Source organism: Agelaius tricolor, unplaced genomic scaffold (assembly GCF_023055355.1).
Source record: "Agelaius tricolor isolate 1412-34295 unplaced genomic scaffold, bAgeTri1.0.p SCAF_17, whole genome shotgun sequence".
NCBI classification, from domain to species: Eukaryota; Metazoa; Chordata; class Aves; order Passeriformes; family Icteridae; genus Agelaius; species Agelaius tricolor.
In genome coordinates, this window is record NW_027269277.1 from 18,179,320 (window position 1) to 18,195,100 (window position 15,781).

At 47.7% G+C, this 15,781-nt stretch overlaps 1 protein-coding gene across 3 annotated transcripts in view; it reads right to left on the minus strand.

Moving 5' to 3' along the window:
- Positions 1 to 15,781, minus strand: part of LOC139597437 (vascular endothelial growth factor receptor kdr-like) — a 128,843-nt gene that overhangs the window by 16,377 nt on the left and 96,685 nt on the right. For 2 of the 3 annotated variants that reach the window (XM_071442790.1, XM_071442789.1), the window contains 10 exons: positions 14,885 to 14,998; positions 11,330 to 11,418; positions 9,884 to 10,049; positions 9,238 to 9,335; positions 7,732 to 7,854; positions 7,526 to 7,637; positions 2,925 to 3,024; positions 2,218 to 2,323; positions 1,027 to 1,151; positions 713 to 791 (listed from right to left, as the gene is read on the minus strand). In XM_071442790.1, coding sequence (XP_071298891.1) covers positions 713 to 791; positions 1,027 to 1,151; positions 2,218 to 2,323; positions 2,925 to 3,024; positions 7,526 to 7,637; positions 7,732 to 7,854; positions 9,238 to 9,335; positions 9,884 to 10,049; positions 11,330 to 11,418; positions 14,885 to 14,998 — 1,112 coding nt within the window. Of the gene's footprint in view, positions 1 to 712; positions 792 to 1,026; positions 1,152 to 2,217; positions 2,324 to 2,924; positions 3,025 to 7,525; positions 7,638 to 7,731; positions 7,855 to 9,237; positions 9,336 to 9,883; positions 10,050 to 11,329; positions 11,419 to 14,884; positions 15,002 to 15,781 lie in introns of all 3 variants that reach the window. The other variant, XM_071442788.1, reaches the window with a different exon arrangement.

Consider the following 15,781-nt stretch of genomic DNA (forward strand, 5'->3'; position numbering starts at 1 on the left):
GGACACAGCAGGTGCCAGTGAGGCAGCACATGGAGCTGCAGCCAGGGGCTGCCTGGACCACAGAGGGAATTCAGGAGTTGTTCTTGGGGATTTTTTTAAATAAGAAAATCCCACCCATAACTTCAGAGGAAGCCAACAAGCAGAACCCTCATTCTGGAGCAAAAGAAACCTTTGCTTTCCCCTGGAGCAAAATTAAACCCTTTAACACTCTCCCACCCTGCAATGGCATTAAACTGGCAATAAATACATTCACTTGCAGTGAGGAAAATCCAGGGTTAAAGCCCTTTGTGTGAATCACCACCAGGATCAGAACACCCAGAACTGAACACCCTCACCCCCACCAAGTGATTGGCTGTCTTGGCCAGCCAGGATGTGTTCTGGACATGTGTCCCTCCAAGAGCTTCATTTCAATGAGCTGCCACTTTCTTATGGTGGAAAAACATCTTGAAATATGTCTTGAATATAAAACCCCTTCGCCTGATCAAAGCCAGGGCAATCACATGTGAGCTTCTCCTTAAATTATTTGTTAAGAGAAATGCAGGTCCCTCTTTTTTGTCACACAGCCCTGGGTGTAAGGTGCCAGAGCCAAATCTTCTGCCTGATTTAAAGTTCTCTCCTACCAAATTATTCCAAAAGCTCTAGTGAGAGTTTCTGGTGCTGCTGCTGAGTGATCTGTGAACCTGCTGGGGAAGGATGCAGTCACCTCTCTTACCTCATGCATCACTTTCTCCTTTTCCACTGGCACCTCATCAAATGTCTTCACACTCAGGGATCTCTTCTTGCTGTTGTTTCTGAAAGCAGGAGAGTCAGGGGGTCAGCACAAAGCCCAGGCAGGTTCTGCACCCCTTGCAGCTCAGTTTCCTCCTCACACAGCCCAGTTTCCTGGACCACTTCTCTTTTGTCACCTCTTGTGTCTAATGACCAGCACCATGACAAACCTGTCTGCTTCTTTCACCAGCCATACCAAGGCAGGACACCAGACAGTGAAATGTTTCTTTCCCCCCACTCTGTATCTGCTTTTCTCACCCAGTTTCTACTGCACTCCAGCGATTCACTCCATTGTTCAAGTTTTCTTCCACAGGGCAGGTTTTAGAGTTGGATTCTCCATCTGGACACAAGGTGATGTTCAGTGGAATGTAGTCTTTGCCATCCTGTGAAATTAAAAACAGAAAAGAGCACAAAGCTGGTAAAGTTCATTTTGTGCTGCATCTCAGATGTGAGAGGTTATTGTATCCTACAGAGCTTTGTGATGAGGAAGGACTCAATTGGGTTTTAACCTAACTGTGATGTTTGTTCAAGGTGATTATCATGTTCCTCACACCCTGTGGAAGTTATGGAAGTGGAATGCACACTTCACCCAAAAATGACTGTGCAGGAGGCTTTGTGAGGGAACTGGGGCACTTTGGGAACCCTGTGATGTGGGGTGGCTGAACATGGGCTGGGGGATTCCAGTCCAGGTCAGAACCAATGGCCCATGAACTGCTCAGTTTTGTTCAACTTCAGGAGCTTGGGAAGAGCCAGGCCTTAAAATGGGAGCCTGAAAGGATTGAATTCCTTGTCCTTCCCAGGAATTGCTGCTGCACATGGTAATGAGCTCTGCATTGTCATTACCCCCCTGCAGCAATCCTCAGGAATGACTCTGCCTTCAGCTCCTGAAACTATTTGTCCAAATTTCCCTGTGCTTCTTTTTGTTTTTAATTTTGAGAAGCAGTTAAGTGCCCTATTCCCTTATCATGATTTTTATGTCTCCTCAATTTACTTTGGTTATAGAATCAAACTCACAAGCTCTTCCTATTGCAGACTGGGCCCTCTTCAACTCAGCTCCACTAAATTTGTTTACAAACAGGAAGGAGCTGGAGGAGAGTATTTGATTTCTTCTTCAATTAAATTGGCAATTGCATAACTGATCTGGTTGTTTTTACTGAAGAAGAAAACAACTGGTTTAACTATTATGAAATTAATCATTATATACCTGACTTTCTGTGCTTTAAGCTGCATAATTGCAAAGCTCCCAAGAGCACTGGTGAACATAAACTTGGAAATGAGAGACAAAGTTCAGGAGGTGAAGAAAATCAGAAATAAACTTAACATCTGAGTAGTTAACATTGTCTTTCCTCATCCCAGCAGGGATTTTCCTGCTGAGCTGTGCTAGGAGGTGAAGTCTCATGTTGGTGTTCAATAACTGCCTGTTTTTGCAGAGGGGTGGCCCTGCTGTACCTGCTGCACGTTGGCCTGCAGGAGATCCCCCAGGCGCTCCACCAGCTCGGTGAACGTCGGCCTCTCCGTGGGCACCCCGTGCCAGCAGTCCAGCATGGTCTGGTAGCTGCAGGAAAAGCAGGCATTAGGAGTGGCAAAGGATGGCAGCTTTGCTTCCAAACTCATTCCACTGCTACTTGCTTTGGTGGGTCTTTGGATTGAGAGGGGTTCAGATCTCCACATGCTGAAATTCTGGTTTAGTTTTCATGTGGGATGCTTTTTGCTTCCATGCTCCTGCCTCACTGAGCCTGCAGGATTTTGGTTTTCACCTAACTTAGAGTCTGGCTGCTTGGCCCTGCAGATACTGCTGAACTAACTCCTGGTTATGGGTGCTGGGTTTCTGTCACAGAATCTGAAGTCTGAGCTCCATGAACTACATGAGTACTGTAGAACACATGAGTAGCTGCATGTACACATGAGTAGCTCCATGTAGTACTACATGAGTAGCTCCATGAACTACAGCTGACATGGGGCATCTGATCATCTTCTTGTTGGCAAAGGTCAGGCTGACTTGGGCTGTCCTCAGCATTAGTCTGTGCTGGCAGACACCCAGAATACACTCAATCACAGCTTTACTGAGCATAAAATACCCAGCTGTGGTCTCCTCCCCCTCCTCACGATCTCTTTTGTGAGGTGTACAGCTCCCAGCAGGTCCCAGCAGCTCTTACACTTCAGGAGTGGAATACTCTGGAGATCTCATCCGGGTCCCCTCCTTGAGCCGCCGGCAGAAATCCTCATCTATCTGCACCCCAGGGTATGGAGAGGCACCTGGGGGGAGAAATGACAGGGCTTCAGGATGGCACAGTCTGTGTCCCAGCCCAGGGGGTCTCTGCTGAGCATTTGATGGCACCCAGAGCCTGGCAGTCACACGAGCTCAAATGAAGAAGGAGTTACAGTCACTCACAATCTGCATTTTTTGTTTGGAAACCTCACAGATTCACTCTGTCCCTTCAGAGATTCCAATCACACTGTCTCCTCTGCTTTTGTGATACCACTCCAAGGTAAAATAGGGCAGAGGAGAAATTAACTTGATTAGTTTAAGACTAAAGTATCTCTTGGTCAGTGGTAGAAAAGTTCCAGCTCATTCATTGGGTTCCTTGGTGCTTTCCAAACTGCTACCCTGCCAGAATCCTGCACTGAGAGGATACACACAGAGTGAGTAATTCCTTCCTCTCATCCTTCATTGCCTGAGAACCCATGTGAGCAGGTGCAGAGAGGGCTGTGGGCACCTGGCCCCTGCCAGGACCACGAGAACCTTGAGTGGGTTCAATCCCATCAGTGGAGTTGCTCCTCTCCTGGTTCAGTGGCCACTGGATATGCATTATCCCCCAGGGAAGGCTCCCTTGGCAGTGACCTTCCAGCCTTGCAGCCTTGTTTTCTTTGCTGACTCTGTTCACTGCTGTTTACCTGGAGTGCCACTCAAGTGTTGGCTGAACCCTGGCAGGACAGCTTGTGGCAACTGGAATTGTTTTGTGGAGGTTGAATGCTGTGAAGGAGCTTTGTGTTAACTCCCACAAAAGTTTGGGAGAGTGCTCTGAGTAATCCAGAGCTCACAGGTAAAATTCAGAAGAAGTCTAAGCTGAGATTTAAAATGCTACTGAACCTACAGTGGATGAAACTAAAAGATTTGTAACTTCCCTCTCTTCCTCCCCCCTAAACCAATGCTTCCTGTGCAGCACAACCCATGTCTTGGACATTTTGGCATCCCAGAGGCTGGATGATAAATTTGGAAACAATTTCATCAAGTCTTAACATGGGAGATTGAATGGAATCTGTATCCAGCTCTGGAAGAATCTGTGTATGATTTACTGGCTATAACATTCCTGCATATTCCTGCAAACACCATCATGTGCTGTGCACTTGGGGGCACAATGAGAACAGCAGAAATCTTTTGGATAAAGCATTGAAGAAGGGGTCAAAGTGTGGCTGCTCCAGAATTGCTCTACTCTGTGAACCTGACTGCTCAGTGTGCAGAGCCTGCCCTGGGGAGCTGAGAGCCCAGCACTGCCTGAGAAGGAACCTCAGCTCAAAGGGGCTCCCAGGACACCCAGAGCCCAGGGATGCCTCTGAACCCCCAGCACTTCTGGATGTGCAGGTACCAGGGCACAGGACTGACAGTGTTTCCTGGAGTCATGTAAGCTGGGGAGAGGCAGCACCAGCATTTCTGCTTTATACCCAGACTTTCCTGTCATTATGCTCAGAATAACCTGGGAATTAACTGCTCATCTCATGGATGGAGAATTCCAGGAATTAACTGCTCATCTCATGGATGGAGAATCCCATTTGCTCTCACAATCTGAGCTTTCTCTGGTTTCATCACAGATCAGATCAACTGCAAGTACAGTTGGTGAGAGCAAGTACAGGGAAGGCAAAGGATAACAGGGATAGGACAAGGGGTACTGGGACAAACTGAAAGGAGGGACATTTGGGTTAAATATTGGGATGAAATCTTTTACTGGGGGGTGGTGAGGCCCTGGCACAGGTTGCCCAGGGAGGTTGTGGATGCCCCAACCCTGGCAGTGTTCCAAACCAGGTTGGATGAAGCCTTGAGCAGCCTGGTTTAGCAGGAGTGTCCTGCCCATGGCAGGAGGGGTTGGGAATGGATCATCTTGAAGATCCATTCCAAGCCCTGAACATTCCATGAGTCTATGATTCATTTTTGACTGGAGGATCTTTTAGTAATTTATATTTTGGCCAGTGCTGGCCTCCTACCAGCTGGAGGCAGCTCAGATCATAAAAGCAAGGAACTCTCCCTTTCCCACTTCCACTCAGCACTGATTTATCTGGACTATGGGATCAGTCTGATAACTTGGATTTGGAATGCTGAGACAGCTTGGGAGAAATGTAGGCTGGAACATATGGTGTAAGGCCTACACATGATGTTTTCCTTAGGGGAAATCTCCTTCAAAATGCTCAAAGATGTGGCATGCATTGGATATGGGAGCCCTCTTTTGATCTTGGTTTTATTTTAGTGGGATAATGAGATGCTGATGTTACTACCAGGCACTGCTTGTTTACATAATTATCTCTGATTGCTTTTGGAACAGTGCACATTGAAATTCCAGGAGACACTGACATTCTGTCCCATTAGTGATTTCAGGATGTGTTAAACACTGCTGGCACCACCTGACACGAGGTGTGCTGACCCCATTGGAATAATTTAAACCTCATTGCAAACTCAGCCCCAGATGGAAATTAATATTCCCTCAAGTCCTGTATTTCCCTGTATATCACCAAAGCAGATCCAGCCTTTCTGCAGGCAGCCTATTGTCCTTCTAACACAAACTACACTCTGCATTTTCCCAATCAGTATTTTTCCCTTTTTTAGAGGGTGCTCAGCCTGTGGGACCCAGTGAGAGCAGCAGCTGTAAATGGGAGCCAAAACACACCCTGTGGCAACGACAAATAACTTCCATCTCATGGCTCTCAATGATCTGTAAAACTTTTATATGACAGAATTCAATCAGTGACACAAATCCTTAATTAAATATTTATAATTTGAGCTGCAGATGTGAGCAGTGCCAAACCACAGGCATGCCTGGATGAGCTGGATGAAAAACCCTCTCAGAGAAAATGACTGGTTTTGAGCCTGTGCCACCAAGTGAAAAAGCAGTTTGTGATCTACGTCACAGGCAGGGCAGGAGCTGCTGCACGGGTGGCAGCCCCTGGAGCCATTTGGGAGGTTCCAAATGCAGAAGGGGACAGTGCCAAGAAAGGGGCTAAAAGAACCCAGATAACACGTTTTTTTAAAAAATAGATTAAAATAGAGGTGAATTTCACTGACTGGGTTTTAATTTGTATTAGTGTTCAGTATTAAAGGCCATCTGTTAAATTCTGTCAGGACCTTTGGGAGTGATACAAAGTTTGTTTCTGCAGTGCCCCTTGGATTCATCAGCATTCCAGCCCTTTGGTTCCCAGTGGAGACCCTGTCCCTGAGTGTGTCTCTGGATGCTGATGCTAAAGCATCTTCCTGAATGATCTGATAAAACCAGGGCACTCCTGGTGCTTCTGGAGCTTTGCCTTTCTGTGCTGCTTCTACACCTGCAGTGGGTGATGCTGTTATAGAGCCATGGAGGGCTCACCCCAAAATAACAACACCCAGAAACCAGGGCTGAGCCCCAGGGAAAGCAGCAGCTGCCACTTGTTTCAACCACTCAAGTGTGAACTTTCTGCTTGGTGAGCAGATGTGGAGCAGGGAAAGTCCAAATCAAAGACTTGGACTGAGAGCAGGTTATGATTTTGCAGCCAGCCCCAAGTAAAGATTAGGATAGAAACAGCTCCAGACTTTGCATTTTCACTTGGCATCTTGAGCCCAATCATTAATTTCAACTGATCCATGAACCAAAGATAGAAGGAGATTAGAGTTTGCTCTAAAATCCAGCAGCTTAAGTTGACAATGCTTCTTGTTTTCCTTTGTCTGCAAATGCTGATTAAAAAGCCAGAGCTGACATTCCTAAATTCCCTCAGGAAAACAAATCTTGCCCCTCTGCAAGGAGAATCTGAGAGCAGCACAGTCCAAGTGTCTGTAGGGCTGCTTGTGTTGGTCTCACAGCTTTATCTGCTGGACAGAAACCAGAGCTCACAGAGGCTGAGATTTCTCACAGCATCCTGGGATGACATCTCAACTACATAAAGAACATCATTATTATTCTTTTAGAAATGTTGTGGCTTGCAAATGATGCAGCCACAAGAGCCCACATTCTACCCTTGGTCTGCTGCCAAAAGGGTTTAGGCTGAGCCCAGCACTGCTCCTGCACAACCCACCAGCAGCTGCTGCCAGGAGATTTTTCTTACCTAGAAAATCTTAGATTTTGTGGAGTGGATGATCAAGCTGGGATAAAATATCATGTGGGCTCCTGCTGCATAGGCTGCCAGCAGCAGCCACTGTGGCCACAGCAGGGTGACCCTGCAGCTGTGGGGTTCCCTGAAGCAGGTGGGGTTTGATAGGAAACTTCTTCATTGTTCTCCAAGAAATCTCCCACTCCCAGCAGCAGAGGCTTGTATTTATCTCTGGGCTCTGTTGCTTTCAGTGGGTACAAATGTTAGGTTCAGGATTTTGGATTTTTGGTCTCCCTTTCCAGTGTTTTCATGTCCTTTGTCAGGTGGAATTCTCATTGAAATTGGGTTTATTTTACACCTGGTTTGCACTGTGCACTCATCCTCAGTGAAACAGAAGCATTGCCCCACATGATCACCTTTTGTTAAAAGCTTTTCTTAGCTAAGAAGCCATAAATCAGTGGGAGAAAAAAGGGTTTGAAACCATTCTTACCTAGAGAAAATATTTCCCACAGCAGCACTCCGAAAGACCACACGTCACTCTGCGTGGTGTAAATTTTGTCAAAAATAGCTTCTGGAGCCATCCACTTGAGGGGAAGCCGTGCCTAAGAGCCAGAACCACAACAGGTTACCAGATCTGCAGGTACTGATGTGCCCAAGCCCAGCTTGAGGGCAACAACTGAAGCTTCTTGCACTCACATCTCCCTTCCGTACGTAGTCGGGGTCTTTGTAGATGTCCCTGGCGAGGCCGAAGTCGCAGATCTTGACCACGTTGTTCTCGGACAGGAGGATGTTCCTGGCTGCCAGGTCCCGGTGGATGCACTGCCAGGGAAGGACACAGGCTCACAGGGGGCTGGGCAAGGAGCCCCTGCTCCAGCTGGAGGCAGGAGAGATTCTTTGGGAAGGGGAAAGAAATGAACTGCGCTGGGAGCAGCTCAGAGAATGAGTGGGAATCTGCTCCAAATACACTGGGATATTCAAAAGGGGGAATAACTCAGGGAACAAACCAACATTGGAGTCAATTTTCTGATTTTTCTGTCTGAAATAACTTTGCAGTTACAGCAAGGGAGGCAGTCCTATTTTCTCATTATTTGGGAAATTTCAGAGAGGCCAAAAAGCAGCTGCAGCTACGTTTGCCAGTGCAGCTCCAGGAGGGTGTGAGGTGGGATAACCCCACTCAGGGTTTCTGGGGGATGCCCTGCTGTGGGAAATGGATTTGCAAAGAATTCTCAAAACCTGACAGAAAACTCACACAGTCTTGTACATCTGTATGCCAACACTGAGATAAGGTGTGCTGACTTAGGAAAGCCATAGAATAGAAAAATATTGAGAGAGAGATTGAACTAGAAACAAGTCTAAACAAGTTTCAAAAGATGGCCTTGCAAAAAGATCAGGTATTTTAGAGAATTAGAACTGTGAAAGATGCATTGTAGCAGGACCACATGGGATAAAAATACAGGTGATTGGTGTTAGGAGTAATAGCAGCATTGTGTGGCAAAAGCTAATGGGCTTGGGAAAAACATGTATAAGGTACTGTAACCAGGAAATTGGGTGGCTTCTGATGCAATGGCATTGAGTTTTACATCTCTTGTGTCTCAGTATTCATTGAGACTGATAATGGAATTAAACCTTTCAAAATGCCTCTCAATTGCCCCATCTCTGTAAAAGCTGGGAAAACCAAGACCCTGGAGGCTGTGTGTGAATGAGGCTCAGCTGTGTGCACACTTTGGCCTGTGGATTACACTGCATTTACCTGAAAGCTGCTCCACAGGCTGCAAACTGCTTCCTGTTTATCCAAGCAGTGCTGACTCTGCTGCCAGTCCCCAACACCTCTGACAAACTAAAGGAATAACTGGATACTCCCTCCTCATTTTTCAGTAGTGGTGTTGTTTACCACACTAAAAAGAGCTTTCTCTACAAGCCCCTTCTGTGCTTATTTATGAGGCAGTTCCACAAATTGTTTCACCATTTCTGAGAACTTCACTCCTTCTATCTAAACCCTCCTGCTGCAGATGCCAGTCCCTGCAGCCAAGAACATGATGAATGTTCCTCCACAACCCCTTCAGTGCTAATTACTGCTTAAGCACCAGAGCTAACTTGATCTCCAACACTCGAACAGAAGAGCAAAAAGCAGATTTCTCAGAGTCAAGAGCGTGTTTGGGTTTCTTCACATCAGATACTCTGCAAGAATCTGAAGGAGCTCACTTTGCGGGAGGCGAGGAACTCCATGCCTTTTGCCACCTGGAAGCTGTAGCAAATCAGATCCTCCAGAGTCAAGGGCCTCTTGTACAGATCCTCAGCATCTAGGAGAGATCAGAAACGTGGCAAAAACGTGGCACAAATGTGGCAGAGACGTGGCACAGCTCCAGAGCTGGGTGGCACTGGTGCCACTTGTGTGCTGATGGCCCCAGCCCCACACACAGTGCTGGGTGTGAGATCTCTGCAGGGTTACAGCTCTGGGAGAGCAACCACCGACCCAGAGGCAGGAGATCAGAGGATTCACAAAGTTCCCTCATCCATTAGTCACTCATTTAGCTATGGGGAAACAACACCTCAGGCTGTAGTGAGGGAAACTTTATAGACAAGAGCCCAGGGACAGAGTGACCTCACAAGTCTGGTAAAACATTCCTATTTCTCCTCTCACACAACAGGAGCAGCTTTTGTACACAATACAGAGCTCTCTTTTTGTGAGAAAGTTGGAGGGGGGAACAGGCAAGAGGGAGAATTTGGGATTTCAGGAACAAGCCAAGCCATGTGAGGGCTTGTAAAGTGTGTGACAGTGTGTGTGGCACTGGCCAAGTGACAGAAGTCTTTCCAATAAAAGATTTGGGATGAGATAGGGTTCTTTTACCTTCTTCATCATCTTCTGAGTCACTGTAACTCTTATCCTCAATGAATCCTGAGCTGGCAGAGCTGCCTGTGCTGGCCACACTCTCGAGGCGCCTCTTGATCAGTTCAGTCAAATCACTGTTGGACTCATCCAGACTCTTCTCTGCTTGGTCAGAGTTTTCCTGGGACTAGAAATGGCATAAACCAAATTTTTAGCTTTGTATGATGCAATGCTTGGGCGTTCAAAATATGTGACAATGTTATAAGGAGAAAGGGTCCTCTGAAGATGAGCGTGTTTGAACATTATGTTTCCTGAAGTGGGAATAAATGGGAAACCATTTATAAACCAGGCTTTATTAGTTCTAACTATAAATTATAAAGCCTAGTTTCCTACTTATTCCTACTTATTATTCCCCTTTCACTGATAGCAATATTCCACATCAGAGTTAGCTGAAAGCTGGCTGGGTGAGACTGAGGTGAGCAGAGAGAGGCTGTAAATTCTCTTGCTGTCTCGGGATGCTAAAAATCCCCTCCAGGTGGGTGCATGATGGGCACTGTGCTGGGGAGTGAGACACAGCCAGCCCTCAACTCATGGCAACAATGGTGAGAAAGAAATTCTGAGGGAGTGCACCAGGAAAAGCTCCTTCACTCACACCAAGTCCCTCACGTACTCTGCTGCCTGCACACAATAGCTTTAACAATAATAATAATAATAATAATAATAATAATAATAATAATAATAATAATAATACTGCAGTCATCTGGGAAAACAGTCCTGGTGAGGCTGCAGTTTCTGGCAGGGCTGGGGTCACAGAGCCTGTTCCACACTGGATATTCACAAGGAGGAGTCAGTCCCATCCCTCCCCAGCCCTGATTTCTGCTCCTGTGCCCAGCCCAGCCCAGCCTGTGCTGGCACAGATGTTGTGTGCATGCAGAGCTGTTTGGGAACCAAACCCTTGGTTGGTTTTGGGGTAGAATATCCATGATCCAGGATGTTGTTACAGCACAGACTTCAGGGCTGGCACAGGCAAGGGACAGAGGATGGAATGAGCAGCTGGGGGAAGGATGAACTGCTTTCACCTGGGGCCTAGAAACAAAAATCCCCAAAACAGATTTGTATTTTGGGAGGGTTCACTTTCTCCTAGTTCACTTAAGGCCAGTTTTTCACAACTGTTTTGTTGTCCCCCTTGTGCTGGGAAGTATCTCCCAAGTAATTCCCTCTCTTTCAAGGGCTCAGGAGTGTTTGTGTACTTTCAACTCATTCTTTAGGAGATGCTAGGAGGGCACAGCAGTGAGATCCTGCAGGGGAAAATACATCCCTCTTCTTGCTTGTACAAACTGAAATGTGAGAGAAATAAAGTGCCCATAGAAATACCCAATTGCCTTGGTACCAGTGCAGGGCAAATCCAGCTTTTGTCAGTGGTTGTGGATTCCTTGCCTTGTGACAGAAAGAGTCCCATTTTCTTACCTTGTATGCAATGAAATCTCCTCTTTTCCCCCTGAGATAGTTGGACAGATTTCCATATTTGCAATATTCCACTATAACCATTAAAGGACCTGAAAAAGACAGGGAAAGTCAAATGAGTTTTGAAGGACTGCAAAGCACATAATTCTAATTTATCCTACCAAATCCTCTTCAAAATAAATGGCATTTCTATTATACAGACAAGGAAATGAGGAAACACAGGAGTGACACAACCAGTAGGGATGTAGAGAGAAGGGAACACATTCTTAGTTTTCCCCACTGGATGGTAACAGTTGGTATTTATTTCTAATTTATAAACAAGGAAAATTCAGGATGATCAACACAATCCCAGAGGCTGTTAAGGTTGGTTTGCTCTGCACATGGAGCAGTTTTCATTTTCTCTGCTGGCTTCACAACTGTTTGTTTTGGGTGGAGCTGATGCCACCAGAGGAAATGAAAGTATGCAGGGCCATAGACAAAGCCTGGAAAAACAGAAAAAGTTTCTGAAAAACTTGAAGTTTCTGAAAGCTTGAAAGCCTTTTTCTGAAAGCCTGGAAAGTGCTCTCACTTTCTTCTTATTCCTCTACAAAGCACTGCAGAGTCAGTGCTGCTTTTCCACAATTATGCAGGTTTTTAAGAGCTGCCTGAAATGGTTTTATATTGCAGTGTGAGATGTTAGGGAAGGGAAAAGCTGCACTCTGGACCTTTATTTTTTGTAATCATCAAATGTAAGATAGGGTGAATCCATGGGACTGGGATGTGGATAAACATGGAATATTATCAACCCCAAACACCGAGACTTTCATCTCCAGAACCCTTTTCTCTGCAGAAGGTGCCTGATTCAGACTGAGGGGTTTGCACTTCAAAGGGGAAGTGCTGAGAGCTGCACTTGGCCTTGGGGAAGGAGCTCAGCAGGGTCCCTGATGGATGGAATTCCTGCATCCTCCTGGGCAGGAGCAGGGCAGGGGCAGGGCAGGGGCAGGGCTGCAGTCACTCCTGGCCCAGCATTGCCTGGAAGGGCACCAGGAGGGAGCAGTGACCCTGGGACAGTGAGGGGCAGGCAGAGGAGCCTTTGGGAGATGCTGAATGCCTGCTGATGCCCTGTGAAGGCTGACCTAGAACAGAGGCTGGACAGAGCTAAAGAATAAAGCAGGGATTTATTAGGAGGCCTCAATGGATCCACCTTGGGCAGCACAAGAGTCCAGCCAGGGCTGCACCCAAGATGAACCAAAATGGTCACAAAAATCCCTGACTGGTCACGGGGTCTGTCCCTGGGATCAGTTCTGCTCCATTTGCATCTTGCAGTTCATTGTCCCATTCCAGCCCCAGCCCCTGCAGTCCCATCCTTGTTTTTCTCTCTCCAGCCCACGGGGTTTGTGCTCTTGGGCTGAGATTTGGATCATTTGTCCTTGGTCCCCAGCTGGAGCAGGAATTGTTTTGTCTCCCTGCTCTGTGCAGAGAGCTCACCATCCCCTCATATGCAGCCAGACCCACACACTAAAGCAGCACAGAATGTGAAAAATAGAAAAGCTCAAACCTGAGGTATCACTGCAGGCAGAACTGAGGATTCCTGCAGGCTCTGCACTCACCCAGCCCTAGGGCACCCGAGTGCACAACCTGGGGCTCTCCAGGAGCCCCAGTCCCTCTGCTGCAGCTGAAACAAGGCTGAAAACCTTGCAGTGGCTGCAAAAACACCAAATCCCCAAATCCCCAAATCCCAGTGGTTCCAGGGCTGACCCCAGAGCTCTGCTCAGTGCTGGCATCTGGCCGTGCTCAAGAGATTTGGCTCTGAAGAACCCAAAATCCAATGTCCCTCATGGATGCCCTGAGGAAATGCAGATTCCAGAAGAGCTTTAAAGCTCTGCATAGTGATTTATTCATGGTTTTGAAACGCTTCCTAGACATGGCCTCCCCATATTTTGTTCCCTCATTGTAAAGCACACACTGCATTAGTTCTGACTGCTGAACATCAGACACCCCGGCAAAGTGTTAAATTCTGTTATTTGATACCTTGTTAAAATAATGTATGTGCATACTTAATACCAGTCTCCATCAGGAATACACGTTACATAAAGCCTTACAGGGGAGGAGAGCGCTGGAATTTCACAGGAGCTGGGCTCTGTGTCTGGCCCTGGAGCTCCAGGCTGTTCTCCTGCACTTGCAGTGCTCCAGGAGAACAAAGCAGGGCCTGCCCCGAGGCTGCTCCGTGCCCTGTGGGTGCTGCTGCACCCCTCTGCCCCACACTCTGCCCCACAAAGCTTTGCCCAGGCACCTGGCAGGGAGGAGGGAGGGTCACCTCCCACCCAGGACGGGGCAGGATGGAGAATGGGAAATGGAGGAATTCCTGAGGGAAAAAGTTTCTCAGAAATGGGACAATCAGAGCCTTGGATCAGTCCTCGGGTGTGTCTTGAACAAGCAGAACTCTGGGGCTGCTTTGGGTAAGAACCACTGACCCCTGGTCCTGCTGCTGGTTTGAGGCTCCTGCTTGTGCTGAGCCCCCTCAGGGACTTGTGAGCCCAGGAGAGTCCCCAGCATCCCCTTTTCCATCCCCTCTGCTCTCAGGCCCCAGCAAAGGCTCCTGGCTGCTGCATCTGCCCCCTAAATCCCTCAGCTGGAGCCCCTTGTTCCCACACAAGCTTTTGGGCTCTGGGGTGAATTCCTGGGAGCAGCAGACCCCAGCAGTATCCATGGCTGCTGTTTCCTGAGGAACTGGAACCACCTTGCTGGAGGAAAGATTTCTTCCCTGGCATCCTCCCAAATCTCCCTCACTGAAATTTTCCTTTTCCCTCATGACTGGACAAAAACTGTTGGAAACTGATGGGTTTGGGGTCTCAGATGATGAGAGATCTCCCCTGATGATGCACCATCTCCCCTGTTTCCCCCCTTCATTTCTTTCACTCTGGGGTTTCCCTTGCCCTTGGGTCTCCTAAACCTGATTTTTGGGGGAGGTTTTACAGATTTTGGGGGTCAGCAGTGAGGAGCCATCCTCAGGAGCTGCTCCCCTGAAGCTGAAGCACAGTAAGGGCAGGGCTGCTTTGTCAGGCAGTGTGGGAAGGGATGTTTAGTGACAAAGCTCTGACATTTATGGGACTTTATGAGACAGGGCCAGTCCTGCTCAGCCCTGTGCCAGCCCCTGCTCCTTTGCACCCAGGGCTGTGCCAGGCTTTGGTGCACAGAGCAGAAACTGCTGTGTTTGCCTGGAGAGGAGGCTCAGGGAGCCAAGGGCTCAGCCTGCTGCATCCTCCTGACAAGGCAGGGAAGGAGAAGGAGAAGAAGCCTGGAAATGCCCATGGGGAGGAATTGGGCACCTCATTGCAATCCAGTGTTCTCTCCCTTCAGTGCCTCCAGAGAGAACAGGGAGGTGACACCACGGGTGGGAGAGGCTCAGGAGCCCTGGGGGGATGAGGCCCCATCCTGCAGGAGCAGCAGAGCTCTCCTGGGAGCAGAGAGCTGGCAATGGCTGTAGCTGCACTAACTGCACCACAGGCACTTCCCAACACCCCAAAGTGTCTGGAAAGTGTTTTCTTTTTTGCTCCTGATTTCCTGAGGACTCCTCACCTCCAGCTTTGGTGCAGGCTCCCAGCAGGTTGACCACATTCAGGTGATGTCCTATATGGATGAGGATCTTCAGCTCAGACATTAGAGCCTTGCATTCATTAGTAGTTGCACATTCTGCTTAAGATAAACAGGAAAAAAAATCATCTTTACACAACAGGATATTTTCAACAGGACACAGCAAGATCCTGTTTATCCTTTGAAACAAAACCCACCCAGGTTCCTTGCAGTATCTTGGCTTTTCAGACTCACACAGATAATAACTCATCCGTTTCATTGTCTGCTGACCTTTCTGAAGTGGGATAACACTTTATCTTTTGGTGGCTCTTCCTTTCTGCAGTGTGGCTTATGGAGGGTTACGGTCCCTTCCCCCAGAGCTGATCCCACAGAGCCTTTGCCAGGACTCAGATTTGCAAGCTTAGCAAAGCCAACTCTGCAAGCCCCCCAGCACACAGAGGGTGTCCCTGCCTCTCTGCTGGGCTGTGCAGTTCAGCAGGACTCAGTCACAATAGCTCAGAAAGCTCCACTGCAGGGGAGGAGGGATGCACAGATCTGGGAGCTGTGTCCCACAATGTCCAGGGAACACACAGCATGACTAAAGCTCAGCAGATCTTACTGACCCAAAAAATTAATTTTCTGAGATCTGTGTGTGACCCATGAACATGACAGGGCCCTGGCTGGCCAGTGACATTATTTTAAGGCAGGCACCCTCAGAGCAGAAGTTTGTTCAGGTGCTGCTTTATCTTTCCAGCCTTGTCTCCAAAACATCCATGATGTATTTTAAGAGGAGAGGCTTTGGCCTGTTTCCTTTGCCTTTGCATCATGTAAGATTTAAATATGAGGAAACAGTTACATAACAAATCATTTGGTGTGACAGGTGTAACCTCTTTATCTGGTTGT